General features: G+C 39.1%; 1 protein-coding gene across 3 annotated transcripts in view; it reads left to right on the top strand.

Moving 5' to 3' along the window:
• Nucleotides 1-21,233, top strand: part of LOC119776139 (BMP/retinoic acid-inducible neural-specific protein 1-like) — a 137,097-nt gene that overhangs the window by 64,517 nt on the left and 51,347 nt on the right. For all 3 annotated transcript variants that reach the window (XM_038274410.1, XM_038274411.1, XM_038274412.1), the window contains exon 3: nucleotides 8,487-8,677. In XM_038274410.1, coding sequence (XP_038130338.1) covers nucleotides 8,487-8,677 — 191 coding nt within the window. The remainder of the gene's footprint in view (nucleotides 1-8,486; nucleotides 8,678-21,233) is intronic.

The following is a 21,233-nucleotide window of genomic DNA, read 5'->3' as shown; positions in this document are numbered from 1 at the left end:
TCCAGCTTTGAACACTACTCCTGTTTTATGCTACCAGCACATATCCTACATCATATAATCTCTTTTAAAAAAATCCTGCTTTAATACCATTATAACAGATAAATGTTTTTTTTTGATTGCCTAGAAATATAGCAAACACTGCCCATGTTTTTCTTTTCTCACTAAGCTATGCAAAGTCAAACAGAAGAATGCATTGAGATGATGATCTCAGTAAGTAAACCAGGGGATTAAACAATTGCATTTGATTCTTCAAAGCAAGGGAAAAAAAGATCTCATTAAAAAAGCTCTTATGCTCAGATACTGATGCTTTGCTAGCGAGACTGCTAGAATTCCCAGCATTTTTGCTTTTATTCTGATTGATGTGGTCACTCATTCATTTTGTTGTCTCTTCAGAAATCAATCTTTCAGACAAGCCATTGCCTCCTTCGCCTACTTTCTTTACCTGTTACTTCTGATCTTCCCCTCTGTTATTTACTATATATAGGACAAGCTATAACAATCAAACAGCTAAACTCTACAAAAACATTAAGAAATACTGCAAAGCAGATCTAAAAAGTTACATTTTTAATCAGATTTTAAACAGGACAGAAGTTGTGATACTAATGAGCTGTAAAACTACCCAGTGCTGTAAATAAAAATTAATGTGGTAGCATACTGGAGAGAGATTCTGCATATGGTGTGGTTTCTACACTAAAAAGGTCCTGGTTTAAAGAATCAAGTTTGAGACATGGTTACAAAGTTGGTTTCACTCATAAGGAGATTACACCTTAGGCCAAGCCATGAATCACACCACTGTTTGATTTTTTTTAAGGGTTGTACTGCATTAGGAAAAAACAAAAAAATATATAAAATAACAACAAAGGATACTTTAATTTTGTTTCTATTTTAATGTTTTTTTTTCTTTTGCAATTTTATTTTATTCTGCTAGCAGGGAATAACTACTATTCTTTGCCAAACCGTCTTTGTTGCCATGTGCTCCAGTTCTTCAGTTCCAAGTTCTCAGCCAGCCAGGCTGTTTGATCCTGTGTTTCTTTTTTTCATTCTGTGTTCCTGATCCTGCCTCAGTCTGCTCTCTTTACTTGTTTTCCTTCCTGAGGGAAATAGTCAAATGTCAAGGTAATAGGTTAGCAATGTGTTATATGACTCAAATGGATTAAGAATGCTGTAATCAGTTAGCCATAACCCCAACCTGGCTCCCACTTTTAACAGCTTCTTTCAGACTGACAAATCAAGCAGCAGAGAGACTGTTCACCCACCTTAACTACAGTAGAGAAGTAATGCCAGTCTATCATCCTTTAACAACATCAGTTGTACACCGTTAAAAAAAAAGATTAACATCAAGAGACCTTCAGAACCACACAGGGCTGTGGCTGGACAATAAAATAATGACCAGCAGCAGTTTCAAGTCTCTGCCTGTCTCAAATGCTCCAGTATCCCTACAAAAGTTGCCATAATCATCTAAAATGATCAGTTCTCTCTTGTTCTGACACTGGTAGTCATGAAGTTTTTCAGGAGGATCCTATAAAAAGACAATTATTAAACTGGGACCGGACCCTCTTGGTATAGAGGAGGACATTTTCTATCTGGGTGGATCATCTAAATAAGTGGTCCTAATTGCCAAATATTCTGGTGATATGTTTATGTAAGGCCGCTCTACGTGCTCGTCCCGTTAGCTATCTTTTTCTGCACATCTGCACTTTCAGCCGTATATGTGTGGTAAGCTGAGGTTTCAGACAGTCATTGAAGCTCACCTTTGTCACAGAGGGAAATGGCCGAGGGTCGTAAGAGAAAAAGTGTCTACGTAGTGTATTAGAAAAAAAGAAAGGCCTCAGAAGAGGCTGATATATTCCAGAATGCTTTGCGTGTGGAGCTCTTCTCGCAAAGCATTATGGGATTTGCTGTCACAGCATCCCGCTGTGACATAGGCTGTCGCTACCCAACTAATAATACTGTAGAGATAATAGCATTGTGTGGTGGAGGAGTTACGTAACCAGCAAAACAAAATCATCTGCAATCATCTGTTAACTGAGTTTGAAATAAAGTCCACTATATAGTGGACACAGTAAGCTTGTATAAGCTATGAGTTCAGCACATTTTAAACAGGGCCTTCACAAGGAGAATTGACTTTTAACAACAATTATTTACACAATTCAAAACAGATGAAATTGAGGTAAAACAAGTGTCAGTTGAAAATCATTAAATGAGGAGCTTGTTAAATTGTAGTTGTCCTTCATGTGACACAGTACATCAAATTTTGTTAAAAGCCCACTACTGAATAATGTTCTGTGTGGCTCTGTGGTAGGGAAACTAAAGCCTTAAAGCTGGTTTAAACTCAGAAATCAGGTCGTCTGCTTGTGTAGTAAACAATAATATGTCTCCTCCCCTTCTGCAGACACCTACAAATTGTAGGTGACAGCAGACAGGAGGCCTCTGATTGGTCAATCTACATCCACTCTGCATTATACAGGTACATACCTGTATTTCCTGCTTTGTACTTTACCGGCTTGTTTTGTTTGTATGCTGGCCATTGTTGAAAACGGCTCGTGAAGATGGACCAGCTAGAAGAGCGAGGTGTGCAAGAAAGCTGGGATCCTTTTTTCACCTAGATCCCCGCTCTTTTTCGCCCTCATGTCCCTCCATTGTCCAAATTTGCCCTCACCACCTCGGCCATATCTAGACCCACAACTAGTTTATGATTGTCCCTCTTGGGTTGTGGCATGGAATAACATAGTGCAGACCACGCTTCAATATTTAGCATAAATCAGAAATATCTGCATCAAGCTCACTGCGACAAAAAACTGTTGCAGAAGTATAACAAGCCCTTTATTCTGGCTTTAATGTTGCACCTACACAGAGCCACGCCATCAAGGTGAGGTCCCTCCTTCAGTCTGTCTCTGCAGGAGGAGAAATGGACTCATGCATGCTCTTGCACCTGCATTCTGTTTCTAAGTGGATAGGACGGGTATTTTAGGAAATCCTCAACAGTACCTGTAAGGGAAAACAGATCAACTGAGAATGATGCATATAATTCTTTGCACACCCCTGTTGAATCTGCAACACTTTAAATCCTCTTGAGGATGCTATTTACTGTATCAACTTCAGTCTTCACTGTATTCCTGTACCTGATACTGAAGCACCTGAACCTAAGGCTGCCCCCCCCCCCCGCTCTCTCTGTTCCGGGATCAGAGTCTATATCTCTAACAGGAGTTCTGAGAATAGGGGACCACATATCATCCTCTCTGATCCAATCCTAAATGGAGCTGTGTGTTGAGTCTACTCCTCTTCACTCTATTTAATCATGAGTACTTTCATATCCACTCCACAAATCTGATTGTGATGTTCATAGACAACCATCCCGTGGTGCATCTCATCCCTGATAATAATGGAACCCAATATAGAAAGGAGATCCACCACATGACTAGGTAGTGTTCACAAGATAGACTTTTCCGTATCACCTGCAAGACCAAGGTGGGTCTTGTGGATTTTATTAGGAATGACAGTGAAGCTTGTGGACATCCAGTTTTTTTTAACCTTCAAATCTCCTCTGACTTGTCCTGTTCTTGGGACTCCTACGTAAAGGAGAAGGCTCAACAGAGAAATCTCATTCCCAGCCTCTCCTCTGTTATGTACAATTACAATAAGATTCTAGTACTTGACAAAGGTTGTTTATGACAATGTTACTTCATGCAGATTTCAATATTAAGTTGGCTTAAAACCTTGCCTGTTCCTTATTTCATTGTTCTCAAATATCACATTTTAAACTTTGGGTTTGTGCTTTGCCCAAAAAAATACTTTTCTGTTTAGGTACATTAGCAAAAACACTCTGAAAGCTAAATTAATTTAAGTTGGTATTGTGGGTTCCAAATCAAGCCCAAATTTATGATCATACAGTGTAAAACCTAAGTGAAATTTACCATACTTGATACATAAATTGACTTTTTTTCAGACAGTTAAAACAAATCATACAGGTGGATTGGACAAGTCTTTTAATTAAATTCAGCTCATACTGTGGTCCAAAAATTCAAATAAAATCTGATATTTTCAAGGTTTTTATGTTTGGCTCATCATATCATGGATCTAATTAGTAGTTTGAAAATATTTAAATGCAGACAAGTATAATGGGCCTCCCCCTCCAGTTACTTAAATATAAAGACAAAATCCCATTTGTTCCAAGCTCCTATCTATGCAGCTTAAGGCCACTTATCTACTTCTAACTTACACGATGGGTCATTAAAGTGGACCTTGAGAAAAGCACTGAATCATGTCACATGTTCCATCTACTGGCATGATCAATTCATGCCAGAAGGGCTCAAGTCTATGGTTCACCATATATCGTTTTATTCAACAATTGGAGTGACTGAACCATGAAACCTTTTGTGTGACAATAAAATGAGATCTATGAAAGGGAGAGTAAAACTAGAGAAGGCGCTGTGAGCAGAATGAAAAAAAGATGAATGCAACCTCTGTTGTGAATCTAAGTATCTCAAAGGTCTCTCAAATTAAACACTTGCTCCAGTTTTCACAAATAACGTCTTCCTGAACTTTGTACAAAAATCATTCATGTAACAGGACCAGAAGTGGGGTCATCTCTCTGCTAGGATTAAAAATGAGAGTTGCCCTACAAAAATACTCTTTTTGAGCAGAATATTTGCACAGATCTTTCAACCTGGTCTTATAATAATCTGCAGCATGGTTTTCCCAGCAACTTTTTTGAGCCATTGATTCCCAACTGCTTTACAGAAAGAATAATTTACACTTCTATCACCTCTAAGTCTGGGACGGTCGTATTTATTTTACCTTGTGAGGTGCTGGGCTGGCACTGATCCTAGGCGAGTATTTACTGAGTTTGGTCTGGCAACTAGATTCTCTCAAACATGAATCGCTCCAGCAGGACCAGTACCAAAAAAAAAAAAAAAAGGTCTAACTAAGAGCTGTTGAAAAGGAGAACTGTGTCAGAAGAAGACCAAGAAAGTTAGGTTGCTAGGGCATACAGTAGTTCAACGGAGGTGCTTGGAGGTCTATTCAGAATACAGGCTGATCTGTGACAGACTCCATACTTTAGGTAATTGTTCCAAAAACTGCACAACCATTACCAAAAAGCTGGCTGACTGAGAGGTTGCGCTCCCTATCATAGTTCCTTTGTTGACCTTGTGAAAGCTTTTTTTCTGATCTATGTTTAATTTGTCATTAAGAAAAAAAAAAAAAAAAAAAAAACTGGTGTCGGGAATTGGGCAATAACCTACAAATACTGTAAAACAAGCAGGGAATGATGCAAAAGGTTTAGCATTTTAATAACTTCCATGTCTGCAATTTAGGTCATGAAATATATTCCGTAACTTTATTTATAACAAAATGTTTACTCTAAAAAACACCAGGTCTTGATCTGGTTATGCCCTGAGCTTGTTATAGCTGGATGATCTAGCATTGCTCAAATTCAGACACCTTCTTGGTCCTGAAAAATCTGACTGTTATGTAAATCTTGCTTCATTGTGCACAATAAAAATGTAAGATCAACTAATTATATTTGTTATTTTTACTCTTTATCCATTTAACTTGACATATTGTCAGGGTTTTACTAAGTAGTTTGGTTTTCTCCAGACCACATCAGTACATACATCTTACATGATAGTCGGAGTATTTTTATTTTGAATTTTTCTACTCTTAGCACTAGATATAGACGTATGACCTGTCCTTTAAGGAGGTTGTCCGGTTATTTCAGTTAATTGTGGGCAGGATTGTAAAGCCCTCTCTTTACTAGTCCACTGGCAGAAAGAAATGGTACTTTTAAAACTAAACGAGAGTGCTTAACAGAGTAATAAAATGCTGCAGTCAAGACAAGCTCAGACAGGCAGACATATTGCTGACTATGTGTCAGAAAAATACAAACTAAGAGGACAATCAGTCTGAGGGCACATACAAAATGTGTAAGTGAAGCTTAAAATGAAGATGTTGCAAGAAATTGAATTGTTTATATTTTTTCCTTTAAAATTACTATTATGGTGTTATTTTAATAAACATAATAATAATTTAACAAAAAAGTACTGCTTCAATCAGTATTTTTTTGCCCCTGATCAATAAGTCAGATCTGTTAGTGTGTGCTGCACCCTGTTTACGATTTTCATTTCTTATGTTTATGCAAGAAAAAATGGATATTGTTTCATTAGTAGATGGATATATTACAATAGGCAAGGATTAGCACCTTGGTTATGTCCAATTAGTGATAACACTGCTAAAATTATCTGTATTTAGAGTTAAAAGAAGACAGCTGTCACATAGACAATTACAAACTAAGAGTTTACACTGTAGGCTTGCCCCTCATCTTAAAGTTTCATTGTAGTCTGTTCAGAAACCCTTTCTCAACAAGAGAAAGTAGTGATATGATTAACTGAAATAGAAAATTGAAAACTGGTGTATCTGAAATAGTAAAACTATTTATTAAAAAAAAAATTCACACAACTAAATTCAGATTAGGGAAATTTTAACAAAGAAACACTAGAAGGTCAAAACACTGAAATAGATAAACGCAACAAATGCATTTAAGATTGTTTGCACTTCTTATTTTTTCACCATTTGATTCTTTTTGCATCACTTTGTTTGGTCCTCAAAGCATTTTTTTTGGTCTTTTTTTTAAGGATATGGACATGAAAAAAAGCATCCTTTTCATCTTTCCTAGAATGATTAAAAACAAATCTTTTGTTTGGATTAACCCAGTTTAAGGAGTTTCAAAATCTTCTTAAAAAAAAGCAATTTAGAACAAATCCAGCATCTTTCTCTGCAGTCCTATGCCTTTTTATCTTATTCATTTATTTATTTTTATTTATTAATTTATGTTTGTTTTTTTTTTGCAGAGAATGTTTGTCTATTTATTTGTTTATTAAACACAGCTCAGATTTTAATTAAAAAAGGCTTTTAGGATTAAGTTATAGAGATCATATAGTCCTTTGGATGTATTCTCCCTAATGAAGATTTTAATGCACTTTAAGGTCAGGCACTTACAGTAATTAGACTCATCATTCACACAACAAAAGCATTGCTTAATCTGATACACAGCCTCTTCTTAGGGCAAGCATTTTAACCCATGAGTTGTTAAGGAATTATATTTTCCAATGCCTTTAAATAACTTAACTAAGTCTCAGTCACTGCTGGCGTGTCAATATAGTGGCAAATGTAGTAATCTTTTAGGATCTCATTGTCGTGCAGCAGTTGTCTTATTTTTATGGTAAAAGATCCAAAATAGTTGAAAAGAAGACCCTCACTTTTGTAGGTGTAAGAAGTAAACAGTAAAATGTTGTCTTAATTAATAAACATTAGATTTTTTTACAGGACTGTGACTGTTCTTTAGACAACTCATGCAATTTTCACAAGAAAAAACTGTTTTATATATCATATATGTTTGTGTCAGATATGGCTGTTTGGAAGAAATGACAGTTTTGCATCCTGAGAAATGAATTCCTGTGTTATTTTGGATTTTTATAAAATGACTTTTGCATAAAGCATCCATTTCCCCCCATATATAACATGTTAATTATTAACACTTATAATTCATGAATATTTTTTAAATACATTTTTTTTTATTCTATATATATATTGCTTTTTATTTAGTTTTATTTATTCATGTTTCTTTAGAACCCTTCATTGTTTTCTAAATCAGAGTTGCATGCACTAACCTCTTTTTTTAACACTCACATTAATAAACTAATTTCTTATTTTAAGATCTAAAATCCCAATGAAGAGTTGAAGGGTGTGAAATTTTTAAAATAGTAAACACATTTGTAATTCTCTGTATCCTATTGGCATCAGCTTCTGTCACAACGAAATGTTTTTTAGTATCTTTTTTTTGTCTTTATATTATATAATTTGCTCTCTCTTAACTCTCACACTGGAATGTGCCTGTAATGTCTAGTTTACAAAAAGTGTCACCTACTGTACACATCTTGATTATTACAGTACATAATATGAACCACATAAAGGGAATCTTAAAACACTATTTGAATGCTTCTTATATAAAATCTTATACATTATTTCTATGCAGTATGCAAAGAAACAGCAGGTAAGGGAGCACTTTTGCCCTTTCGGTTATTTGATTCTGTGCTAAAATGCTAATAGGCTATTTTATAGTTGTGATAGAATGGGCACAAATGATAGAGGACAGTAATGAGATTTTTTTTTTTCATGAAAACACATCCTATTATGGTTATACAGTCGAATGATGCCCTTATTACAACAAAGGCATCAGCAATTTTACATAGTGATATGACACTCAATAAACACCATAATGCAAAGCATTTTGATGGAAATGTGAGAGACTGAGCTTATCTTGTAAAACTTCTATCAGCTTAAATGAATAAATCATAACAATTAGGAATGTTTTCTTTTCTTTTCTCATTTAAAATACACTGAAATCTATGTTTTTGTGTGTAAGCATAAGAAAGAATGTAAGCCGTAGTTTTTTAATTGTTTGTTGTTGTTTTTTTTTATCCTAACAGGGAATTTGCACGTTGGAAGGTGAGAAACACTGCAATTGAGAGAAGGGACCTCATCCGGAACCCCGTGCCACTCATGCCTGAGTTCCAGCGCAGTGTACGCTTGCTGGGCCGAAGACCCACCACTCAGCAGTTTATTGACACTATCATAAAGAAATATGGAACCCACATTCTCATCTCAGCCACCTTGGGAGGTCAGAAAGTTTCACTTGTTTCAATTATTATCTATCATCTATTATCAATATTCTCATTTGTATCTAAATACGTTTTCCATAGGGTTGTGGTTTGTGTACATGCTTTTTTTATAGAGAGAATAAACAAGAATTATTTTTAGGCTGACAGGAAAAATGAGAAATTAGACAATTGGGGTCAATTTTTCTGGTCTAGGTATTCTGTGAGTTTATTCTGTAAGTTTTTTTTTTTTCTTTGGAAAATAATACATTTATCAATGTGCATTTTTACAGATAAATGAAATGAAAGCAATGCCTCATACCGGTTTGATTAGACACAGTGAATGCAGCAGTGCTGTGCTGGGTTATTTGTTCTACTTGCAACATTGTCAAAGTCACCTAATGGGTTTGAATTTAGTTTCTTGTCCATGTAGCAGAGAAAACAAACTCCAGCAAATCACAAGAGAGCATGGAAAAAGAGCAGATATGTTCTCATAGAGCATGGCTCAGTCATTGATAATAGGCAGAATGTTGTTTATGTGCAAGACTTAATGTAACAGAAAATAAAATTATTTTATCATGACCATAATATTAAAATATGGACAAAAAAGAAAATGTTATTTTTTTTTTATTTAAATAATTATACTAACTTAAATCTTAAAATACATGGTATCAAGGTCTTTTGAAAGCCTATTAAAAAAAAAAAGTTCTACAGTAATTTAAATAAAACCGTAGGTGATTTTTTATGCTTGACTTTAAATTTGAATAACTTTACAACCTGCAAAAAGTTACATAAATTACACAATTAAAAAAAGAAATATAGAGGTCATACTTTGTTTAAAATCAAATTTAGATGAACAACAAGACTATACATATATCTCAAAAGCAAAAAAAAATAAAAAATGGTGATTAAATATACCAAAGTTACAAAATTAATTATTGAAATAGATAAAAGTATGTGTAAATGTGTTGCAGCCACCTTTCCTCTTTCATTTTTTCTTAAATTACACATACGGTATATATATTTCCTTTGGACCGCATGGTGAATTATAACTTTTAATAGTCTAACATCCCCCCACAGTACAAAGCCCAAACACCAAGAGCTGAAGCTGTATTTTTGCCCCAGTTCTGGCTGCAGCCTGTAAATGTCTTTTTTTTTATTTTAGATTTTGTTTGTTAAGCCACTTAAAGCTGACCTATGAATCATTCGAGTACACAAAAGACGGGAGCACAAAAGATGACCTAGTGTTGCAGCCCATTTTATTCTAACACAGCTGCAATATAACATTTTCAAGGCAATAAATAAAAACTTGTGGATAGCACTTGTTTTTTTTATATTTTTTTCTATTCAACCTAGTAATTGGAATACAAAGAAACACAAAATTCAAGGATTTACAATTGATTGTACTTATAATTTAATTTAAATTTTTTTTTTTTTTTTTTTATGCCAATAAAGTGGTCTCAAAGTGGCTCCAGTTAAATTTGGTTATATTTGAAAACAGTTCCTTACAAGCCAATGCATTTATAAACTAACATTCATACTCAAGACACTAAAAAAGCGCTTTTTACAAAATTTAATGTACAATATAAAAGTAACTAAAACACATTCGAAAAAATATCTAATCAAAAGAAATACAGTTTTTATGAAATAAAATTTAAACCGTCACAATTAACACAGTAGCATTCAATTATATTTTCAATGCTATTTCATCCCTACTGACTTCCAGCGGCAGTACTCATGCATTAACTGATCATCCTTGTGGATGCAAAGGTTGATAAGTAATAGCAACAAAGTCACAGTTAACCTACAGAAAATTAGCATGCCTATACTATCACATGACACTGAAAGCTCAGTCGCTTTTTATCTTCTTGTGCACAGATTTGCTGAGTATATGCTCTTGCTATACTACTGCTTGCTGCTTGTACCCTAGAGAATGTTCTTTGGTCAAAGCTAAAGCTGTGTCTTGCCCTCCAAGGGCTGTACAAGCTGCCTTTTTTCAGACTACTGTTGTTCTGCAGCAACTGGTAGGTTTTTTTTTCATGTTTAATTGTCTCATTGTCTCGCAGGTGACATTTTCTGCCTTTGCCGAGTCCTATGCAAGTTCATAATGTCCAACAGTGTTTTCATTGTTGCCTTTATGTTGCCTCATTTGATTGATTGACTAATCTCTGGTGTTTTTGCTTGTGTTGAATCCTCTACATTTTTGGCTTGTATTGGCTGGCAAGTTTTCTCACCCTATGTCTATGTTGTCTCGCTTGATTATTTAGTAGACTTGCCTGTAGCTCTGATGCTGCCTTTGTGGTTCCTCCATCAGAGAAGTACATATGTAAACTGCACATCTGTTGGACAGATGCCTGGGCATTTTCTCAACTGAGAACTGATTGTGGTTCCCTTGCTGTTATACAAGAGGCTTCTTGGTTTAGTTTGGGAGAAAAAATGCCTGCCGTGGAGCCTGACATGCCTATCTCATTGTTCCTCCTGTTCTGTGGACTAATACCAGTTGTCACAAAATGCTGTGGAACAGATGACCTGCTCTGACGGCCCTACAACTCAGGTGCCATGGTCTGCTGGATTGGGAACTCACTCTTGCATACGATGCTGGGCCTTTCCTCCTCTTTGGAGTCTGCCCCACTGAGCAGACCTTTTGTCTGGCTGTCTTCAAGTTTGACTGCTTAAGTTTTCCCTGAGTAAACCCCAGTTCCTGGTGAACTCTGGCTTTGCTATGCTCAATGACCTGGACAGTATGGCTCAGGCTTCCTAAAGCAATAACAATTAGCCAGACTTTATAGCCGGTTTAGCTATGATTTTCCACTGATTTACTCCCTTCCATCTGCTTCTCTCCCTATGTCTTGGAATCTGGCTTCAGGACCGTTTCTATGATAGGGTATGAACAAAGTTGACCAAGTGGGGGCCTGCGTCTCCTTTTCCATTTGGTCTACACCAGCGGTCTCAAACTGATTCCAAAAAGGGCCTTGTGGCTGCAGGTTTCCTTTCCAACCAAGCAATAGCACACCAGGCTCCAGTTATCTCATCAAGTCATTATGTTCAGATTGCACTCAGTTGATGAGATGACTGGAGTCTGGTGTGCGACTACTTGGTTGAAAAAAAACCTGCAGCCACATGGCCCTTTCTGGAACCAGTTTCAGACCCCTGGTCTACACAATTTTTTTAATGTCCCCTCAGGTCTTTGAGAGGCAGATGATGGATTAGATTGGGTGTTACCTACATCCCAGATGTATGGGTGCTTTCCACATTGTCTCATAGGTACCATCTATAGACCTGGTACCAGCCCTCTGTCTCTAAAAGGGTCAGGATGACAGTCCTCCACCATCCTCTTAAAGTATTGACACTGCAGCATGGATCTCATCCCTTACTGGCCAGAATTTTAAGCATGCACTTGAAGCTCCTCCTCATTCTGTAACTATACATTCGGGGCATGGTTGCCACTCTGTCCAATGTGGTGCCCTAAAGACTGCTCTTGTTGCTGCCCCTTTGAATATTGCTGAAAGGCTTTCAACCAGTGAGGTCACTATTAATGTTAATCACAAAAGAGGTATATGGTCAAACATGTTAACCTTGACCCAATGTCTCAGCCTCAGGGCCTACATACTAGGGATGCAGAACATGCCTGCAAACTTCTGCCTCACCTGAAGCCACCCTTCTGGGGACTAAATGCTTTATCTTGATGTGATGAGTTGCATGGCGGGGGAAAACCACTTTGCGTCCATCCTTTGGGCTGCAAATGGTGCAAGATTAGTAGTAGACACTTTTCTCCACCCTTAGCCCTAACTTTTCCAACTTAATGGTTTTCCTGGAGGTGCACAAGCTCGTATCAGTGGCCCCATTCTGGCCAGTAAAGACTTTAATTCCTCTGTTGCACAGGCCTTTCTCTGGCTTGCCGATGCACTTCCCCTCCAGCAGGTATCTCCTCTCATATCCAACCCAGGACACCATGGGTTTGGCCCTTACAAGGCCTAGCTATACTTTCTCCCTATATAGATGCAAGGTGCACTGCACAATGGCTGGTGCATGGGCACCTTCCACTAGGACTTTTTATACGTATGATTGGGCAGTCTTTGACAACCAGTGCCATGGTGAGGAATTGGACCCCTTATGGCAGGGGTGTTAAACTGGTTCCAGAAAGGATCGTGTGGCTGCAGGTTTTCTTTCCAACCAAGCAATAGCACACCAGACTCCACCCATCTCATCAAGTCATCATGTTAAGACTGGACTCACTTGATGAGATGACTGGAGTCTCACAACCACACGGCCCTTTCTGGAACCAGTTTGACACCCCTGCCTTATGGTATGTTGCCTAGTTTGACTCTCTTTCTTTCTAGTCTCATTTTTTCCCTCTTTTCTCCCCACCCCAGGGAGCCCAATGCCCAGCTTTCACAGTCTACATCCTTGGGCTAAACCATCTTCCTGTCTGCTGCAAAATGTCCAAAATATAGTCAAAAATGGGGTAGTTGTGTATTGTTATTTTGATAAGTTTTAACAGCAAGAGTGCATGTGTTTTGACTGTCAAAACAGCCGTTTCTGGGTCATTAGTGTGTTTAATCCAATTTTACAATTTTTATGTCCAATGTAAGGAAAATGACGTTAGCCATGTATTCTTGATAATATGATATTACAACCTTAAAGAAAGTACTTGATGCCTAGTAAAAGAAAATCATCAATATAGAATAATTTTATCTTCCAGTCAAACCATAATGATTAAAGATCAGACTATTCTGACCTGTAAAGACAAAGGTATATTTTGTTATTTCTGAATGTGCTGAATTTCTGATTTTCAATAAAACAATGTTATTAAACTATAGCTCAATAAAAGCTTAGGTTCTACATCCCGATCAAAAAAACAACAAACTATTTGGCTAAAATCAGCCGTTTTTCTATGTCTTTTTCAGGTGTGGGTTGCCAAAAGAGTATATTTTGTAAAATTGTGAAAGGCTACAAATTGTTAAAGCTGCAGTGTGTAATAATTACAGGGATATACAGTCAGAAATGTAATATATTATACATAACTATGTTATTTATCATCATCTACGAGCTCAGCCTCTTAACCTTAATATTTGCGTTGCCTTACAATTCGTTATTTATAATTACATAGGAGCGGGTCTCGCAGCCATGGAGGCAGACATCTTTGCGCTACGGCAGCGCAGAGCCAACAAACTAGCGATGGCGAGATCGCCCATTACGCTCGAAAGTAACTACGGCAAGTTGAGAGAGATGAACTGAGACGGTACTGAACAATAGATGGCAGTATTAAAATTATCTATGTAAACAAACCTCATCACTTGAGAAGGTAGGTGATGCGGACATCGTGGAAGACATTTTGTCCCGTAACGCTCGCCGTACTGTTGGGGGGGAGAAGCGGTGGGGGGGAGATGTTCATGTTGCTGCGGTCTGCAGTCTGGACGTTAGATGTCGCTGAAAATTACACACTGTAGCTTTAAAACCACTGTTTGTAATTTTAATCAGCTTGATATACTTGTTACTTATAATCATTGGATCCGGTTCCTTCTATACAATATATGTATGATTGAATGGCACTGAGAATGATCTTACTAATTCTGTGCAACTTTTAATTTTCTCCTAATGTTTGATTAACAGTTCTGTTTTCTGTCAATAGGTTTCCTTGGAAACTTTCAAATAATCCATAGCAAACAGCAGCTCTATCCCTTGAAGTGGAAAACTGATTTTAAATGTATGAGGGGCAGACTGTGGCAGACTAGGAAGAAAATATCCCTTGCAGCTTAAGAAAAATGCAAATGTACCCTTCAGACATTCTTTTATAAGCAATAACTTCAACCATTTATATAGAGCCCTGGTTATTGAAGAGCTCCACTATTTTAAATGATAAAGACAGAATGAATCAGATGCAGCTGTAAGTGCACATAATGTATTGCAGACCATTGTTCTCTATTGCTGTAAGAAAGGTTTTAATTATATATGTCCAAATGTTTATATTCAATTCAGGTTTAGCTTAAACACTTAGTTTGCCCTACTGAGTATGCATTTATATTGCAAAATCTGAAAAATGTTTCCTTTGCACAACGTCAAGGATCCCATATGGTGTGTTTGCATGGGTTGCTGGTTAATGCTACATTTGAAAACACATCCCTTGTGTTGGGATCCAGAGGTTTGCCCTCCTGAGGGCGACTTGGATCCCGTTCTGTGGGCTTCTGTTTCTGTTGAGATCCAGGGGTTTGCCCTCCAGAGGGCGATGTGGATCTTTCGCCTGGGAGCTGCGTTTCGTACTCACACCTGATCCCCATCAGCTCTGCTGATTAAGCTCTCCCCATTTAAGCTGAGTGAAAGCTCCCCTCATTGCCGGATCGTTGTCATTGTTGTCCTTGCTATGGAAGCAAACCTGAGCCACCCAGCCTGTTGAACTCTGCCTGTCTGAACCTGCAAACCAGTGAGTTTGAGCCTGTTAACCTGTAACCTGAACTTAACCTGTTTGTCCTCTCTGCCTTCCAGGGCAGAACCCTGTGTGTCTCAAATAAATATTGGACTTTAATCCTGCCTGAGTTTCCTGTGAGTCTGCATCTGGGGCTAGAAATCCTGCTAAGTCATGACAGTACGATCCGGCCAACAGACTAGCCCAGCAGACTCCTTCCACGCTCACCTGGTGAGGCCCGCTCAGCGCCGTCCGCTGCCTCCCAGGTGGGAGGCGCTGCTTCGACACTATGATGAGATAGTGGCCTCCTTAGCCCCTGAGCCCGCTCTGAGCCGTCTGGAGACCCCTGAGCCCGCTCTGAGTCGTCCGCCCCCACCCTGGCTGGTGGAGGGGCGCCGGCGTTGTGAGGAGTTGGATCGTGAGTTGGAGATGGAGCGGCGTCGACAAGAAGAGGAGCGGCGTCGACGTGATGAGGAGTGGAATCGTAAATGGGAGATGAAGCGGCGTCGACGTGATGAGGAGTGGAATCGCAGATGTCGGGAGATTTGGGGCCATTGGGGAACCCCTGAGCCTGCTCTGTTTCATCCAGAGACTCCGGAATCGGCGGCCTCTTCACTTCCTGATTCGGAGCCGCAATCGGCGGTTCCCTGTGTGCCTGTGGAGCCACAGTCGGTGGTTTCCTCTGCTCCTGAAGCGAAGCCGCAATGGGCAGCCTCTTCAGTTCCTGATTCGGAACCGCGATCGGCGGCTTCCGGTTCTCCTGGGGTGGAGCCGCAATCGGCAGCCTCCTGTGTTCCTGTGGAGCCACAATCGGTGGTCTCCTCTGTCCCTGTGGAGCCACAATCGGTGGTTTCCTCTGCTCTTGGTGTGAAGCTACAGTCGGTGGCTTCCGGTGTTCCTGATGCAGAGCCGCAATCGACGGCCTCCTCAGTTCCTGATTCAGTGCCACTGTGGGTGACCCTGTCTGAGTCAGTTGCTGAGCTGCAGAAACGGCGTCCTCCTTGGAGCTTCCTGCAGCAGAGACAGCGTCCTCCTCTGAGCTCCCTGCAGCAGCAGAGACGGCGTCCTCCTCGGAGCTCCCTGCAGCAGCAGAGACGGCGTCCTCCTCGGAGCTCCGTGCAGCAGCAGAGACGGCGTCTTCCTCGGTGCTTCCTGCAGCAGCAGAGACGGCGTCTTCCTCGGTGCTTCCTGCAGCAGAAGAGATGCCGTCTTCCTCGGTGCTTCCTGCAGCAGAAGAGATGGCGTCTTCCTCGGTGCTTCCTGCAGCAGCAGAGACGGCGTCTTCCTCGGTGCTTCCTGCAGCAGAAGAGATGGCGTCTTCCTCGGTGCTTCCTGCAGCAGCAGAGACGGCGACTTCCTCGGTGCTTCCTGCTGAAGCGGAGCTGGCGTCTTCCTCCAAAGCCCCTGCAGCTTCTGAGACTCCGTCTCCGCGGCCGGCCACCTGAAACTCTGCCCTGCTGCTGGCCCCACGGCCGGTCATCTGAGACTCTGCCTTGTCCCCGGCCCCGCGGCCGGCCACCTGGAACCCTGCCTTGCTGCCGGCCCCACGGCAGGCCACCTGAGACTTTCCCTGTCCTCGCCCACCCTGGGTGGGTTGTTTTGAGTTCTGGACCCTGATTTTGTTTCTGTGCCTGGCCCTCCTTGCCTGTTTTCCCCTCCGCTCGCCCTGGGTGGGTTGTTTTGTTTTCTGGTTTTTTGTTTTTGGGCGTCTGGTATCCGCCCTTGAGGGGGGGGTACTGTTGGGATCCAGAGGTTTGCCCTCCTGAGGGCGACTTGGATCCCATTCTGTGGGGTTCTGTTTCTGTTGAGATCCAGGGGTTTGCCCTCCAGAGGGCAATGTGGATCTTTCCCCTGGGAGCTGCTGTTCAGCACTCACACCTGATCCCCATCAGCTCTGCTGATTAAGCTCTCCCCATTTAAGCTGAGTGAAAGCTCCCCTCGTTGCCGGATCGTTGTCATTGTTGTCCTTGCCATGGAAGCAAACCTGAGCCACCCAGCCTGTTGAACTCTGCCTGTCTGAACCTGCAAACCAGTGAATTTGAGCCTGTTAACCTGTAACCTGAACTTAACCTGTTTGTCCTCTCTGCCTTCCAGGGCAGAACCCTGTGTGTCTCAAATAAATATTGGACTTTAATCCTGCCTGAGTTTCCTGTGAGTCTGCATCTGGGGCTAGAAATCCTGCTAAATCATGACACCTTGATGGCTGATTTAAGCACAACTCACATACATTTTAAAATTCAAAATGGACTCAAGAAGTTATGATGACAACAAGGCACAGCAACAAAACACAAATGGTTTAGAACATTTCAATGTTTTTTATCATCATACAACTTTTAGAGACTAAAAATAAGCTAACCTTAACATATAATGTAGTTTTCTAAATGTGGTCTTTTTTTATTTAAACGGCCTGTTCCTGTACTGTGGCGGATGTTTGTATGCCGGTTGCTTGCTGTGGTTGTACAAAAAGGCTTTCCAATTAAATTGCCCTGTTGGCAATTAGACAGCAGTAGCAGATGATATACAATATAATTGTTGTTGTTCACTGAAGTGGGACCTAAGACGGCTGAAGCTGGCACATGGATGGATGTATGAGTAAGCACAGCAAACAGATGGTGACCACATATAACAATTTTTATGTCGCCACCTGGTGCAAAAAATATTTTCAGGAAGAACTAGGTAAACTGTCAGAGTCTTGGTCTGTTTGTTCCTGTTTTTCTTGGTTTTCCATTTGTTGTCCTCTGCTGCCCTCGTGTCCTCCCTTGCTCTGTTTTCTGTTCTGCCTTCACCTGTTTTCAATCCCCTCGTTAGCTCTCTCTTTGTCTCTGTCCCCTTTAAAAGCCCTCCCTCTTCAGTTCCTGTTTGCTGGATCCTCGTCTAACTTCCGTCTAACTTCTGTCTGTGTTCCTCGTCTCTCCCTGGCTTCTAGTTTGGGTTTACCCCTGATGTCTCCTTGGTTCAGGTGTGTTAGTAGTTTTCTGTTGGACTCTGATTCCTGCCCTTGGATCTGTGAACTTAAATAAACCCACTTTAATTCACCTCTGCCTACTGATCTCTGCATTTGGGTCCTCCAAACAAACACTGTTTCATGACATAAACACTTTCAGGATGAACGGATGGCGTACAGTATAATGCAGTATTTTAACATTTAAAAAGAGTCTTTTGCTTTTTTTTTTTAACTATGTGGCAGGACCCCTTAAATGAAAACCATCCAAGGTGAAAATGTAATTGGTCAAAAATGTAATTAATCATTTGTAAACTTTACAGTCTTTTTTCTTCTGCTATGAAGTCATCCTGACCCACTCTTTTATGCAGAATTGTTTCAAATCAAACAACCTAAATGGTTTCTAAGCATGGGTGGCCATTCCAGTTCACACCACAGCATCTGAATCTGTTTCAACTACAACATTTGATAAGGTCAGGTCAGGGAAAATGCTTACATTTGTTTTTGTTCTGTTTTTTTAACCAATAGGAGCCAGACTTGTTTGTGTGCTTCAAATTATTCTCTTCCTCGAACTCAAATATATGGAGTAGCACTGGTATAGTTCACCAGTGTTTTTTTTTTTTGTAACCTCGGAACTTTCAAATGGATGCCATTTTCTTCCTGCCTCTTTGTTTGTGTTATATCCTGAAACCTAACTTTGGCCAGTATGGCCTGCAGTGCTTTAGATGTTGTTTTGGGTTCTTTTGTTATCTGACAAATTTGTTGCTCATGCTTTGTTGAATTGTTTTGGGTGGCTAATCCATATGAGGTGAAGCACCTCTTTTTCCCCATTCTAGACAATGACTACAGTATCTCTTCCTCTGGTTCACTGGAGTCCCTAAATTTTAGAAATTACTTTTTAACCATTTTCTGTCTGATAGATGTCTGTGCATTTGTATTACATTTATTCTTTCTTTTTGAACCTTGTAGAGGGATAAGTTTCCTTTGGATATGTTATTGTCTACCCTCATTTTCAGACATGTTTAGGTGATTTCTAATTAGCATTTTCAGATTGGCTATGGCTCAGTGGTAAAAGGAGTGATCTTACAAAACAAAAGTTATGGTATCAAGTTGAGTTACCTCCTGCAACAAATTAACATATCCCTACCAACCGTGTTTGAATGTGTAGTGTAAAGCAACTTGTGTGGTTGACTAGTGTTGTGCAACTTCAATATATTTATTGCCCATCCCGGTAGAGGTGATAAATATCTTATTTGATTAGATATTTTTCCAATGGTCATTTACTGTTTATGAACACATGTCCTACTGGCTGCATGTTAGAATAACAAATGAAAGAGTGAATCAAGCTCAAATCTTGGTAAAACAGAAAACTCTGCACACACGGAACAAATTCCCCACAACTTCAGTTCAAAATATAAGATTGTATTAACAAAAATCATTCAGATTGGATTTTGTGTATTAGAACCAAAGTTTATCTTGAAGAATTTGGAATGTTTTAAAATGGGCTCATTTAGAGCAATTGGATTGTTTTCATACCAATTCACAATGCAATTCCATTAGGTGAATAAAACATTTTATTTTTATTTTATTAAATGATTTGCTTAATCAGAATCCAATAACTTTTAGATAAAATTATGCTTTACCATCTTTGAAATAGCTACTAGACACGAGGATTCATATTTAAATGATTTTGGTCATGATTTGTTCATCGAAATGCATTAACTGAAGGGGGTAGTTTGGTGGGGGGGTTCACACCAAGGGAAATTCTTCCTTAGTAGACTTTCTCCTCCAGTCTGGCTCTGTAGCTTCTGAAACTCAGATAAAATATTGCAAACAGTCTATTTTGCAGCAAGTTGGTTCTGAAATTTCAACCATCATGACTTTAGCCTTGGTCATTCTGCAGAGCTTGGCCTTAGGCCTGGTGCCTTGATGTTGTCTTCTTCCAATGTGAATCTCCGTGCAGTTTCACGGAAATAGAAAGAATCTGTGTGCTCTGGCGTTTTACTGTTCTCAAACTCCATAGTGGGCCAACGCACCCCTCTGTGGGAGGTGAGCGATGGAGTAAGTTGGGCTGAGAGGGGGTTGCGGAGCAGAGAAGAGAGGCCTCACAGCTTTTTCATTAGCAAAACAGGATCCTCTTCTCCATTGAACACTTTTAGATGAAACATGGACATTGTTCCTCAATGTCCAAAATTATCATGGTTTATGGCCCAACAATTGAAAAGTGCAACTGTCCAACTTCAATCCTTTTGCTGTTTCTTGAACCTCTATCTTAGCATTATCAAGCTAGTGTGCTTGAACTCATTGCAGGCCTTTTTGTCTTCTAAGAAATTGTGGATAATCATATTTTATTATTTAACTAGTGGGAATACTTTTTCACATAGTGCAGTTTGTTTTAAATATTTATTTCCATAAAAGAAAACCTCAATTAAAATATCTGTTTTGAAATTACTTGCTATCTTTGTTCGGTAAAAAGAAGTCGTTAGATTTTTTTTCAACCATTTGAGTGTTCAGACCAATAAAAAGGAAATCTTGAAGTCGGAGTCATGAAATATATCTTAAAGAACAAACCGCAGCTAAGACTTTGTAGATAAATGGACAAAAGAGAATGTGGAATTGAAATGCATATGTAAATAAAATATTACATATAGGCTCAATTTTTAATTGGGGCCTATATATGTCAAGTTGCACAGTCCAATTTTAAATGTGGTGGAACCAAAAGAAGAAGTGGGAGGTACGTAAGATCAGGTAGTATTTGAATTACTAGGAAACATGTTTTAATGTAGTACTAGTGACATAGTGTAATGTAGTTAAGGTAAGAAAGGACTTTTGGTTAAAGTAACTTTATTTAGGTCTGTTTCAGCTTTAGGAATGTTAGTAATAATTCCATGATACTCATTTATAAATATTACAAACATAATTAGTAATATTTATTCACATTTGTTGATACATACAGTTTATTAAGTCGTATTAATTTTGAGGTTATCTGTTATGTTTAAGAATTTGGAAAAGATAGTTATAACTATGATATATAAATATAATATAAATATGTTTTTTTGTATTGTCCAATTAATGTTTTACTGCTCTTTGCTCCCTAATTTGCTATATGTTTTTCTCTGTAAAAAAGAAAGCAAGATAGATTATAAAGAAACAAAGGAAGGCTTTTTATTCAAATCAAAAGACAAGACTTCTAATGGGGTTCTTGATAACTGACCAATACACTTTTAGGTTACCC

Source organism: Cyprinodon tularosa, unplaced genomic scaffold (assembly GCF_016077235.1).
Source record: "Cyprinodon tularosa strain WSP-4 unplaced genomic scaffold, ASM1607723v1 ctg912, whole genome shotgun sequence".
In the NCBI taxonomy this organism is placed as follows: domain Eukaryota; kingdom Metazoa; phylum Chordata; class Actinopteri; order Cyprinodontiformes; family Cyprinodontidae; genus Cyprinodon; species Cyprinodon tularosa.
This window is presented reverse-complemented; position numbering and strand designations above follow the sequence as displayed.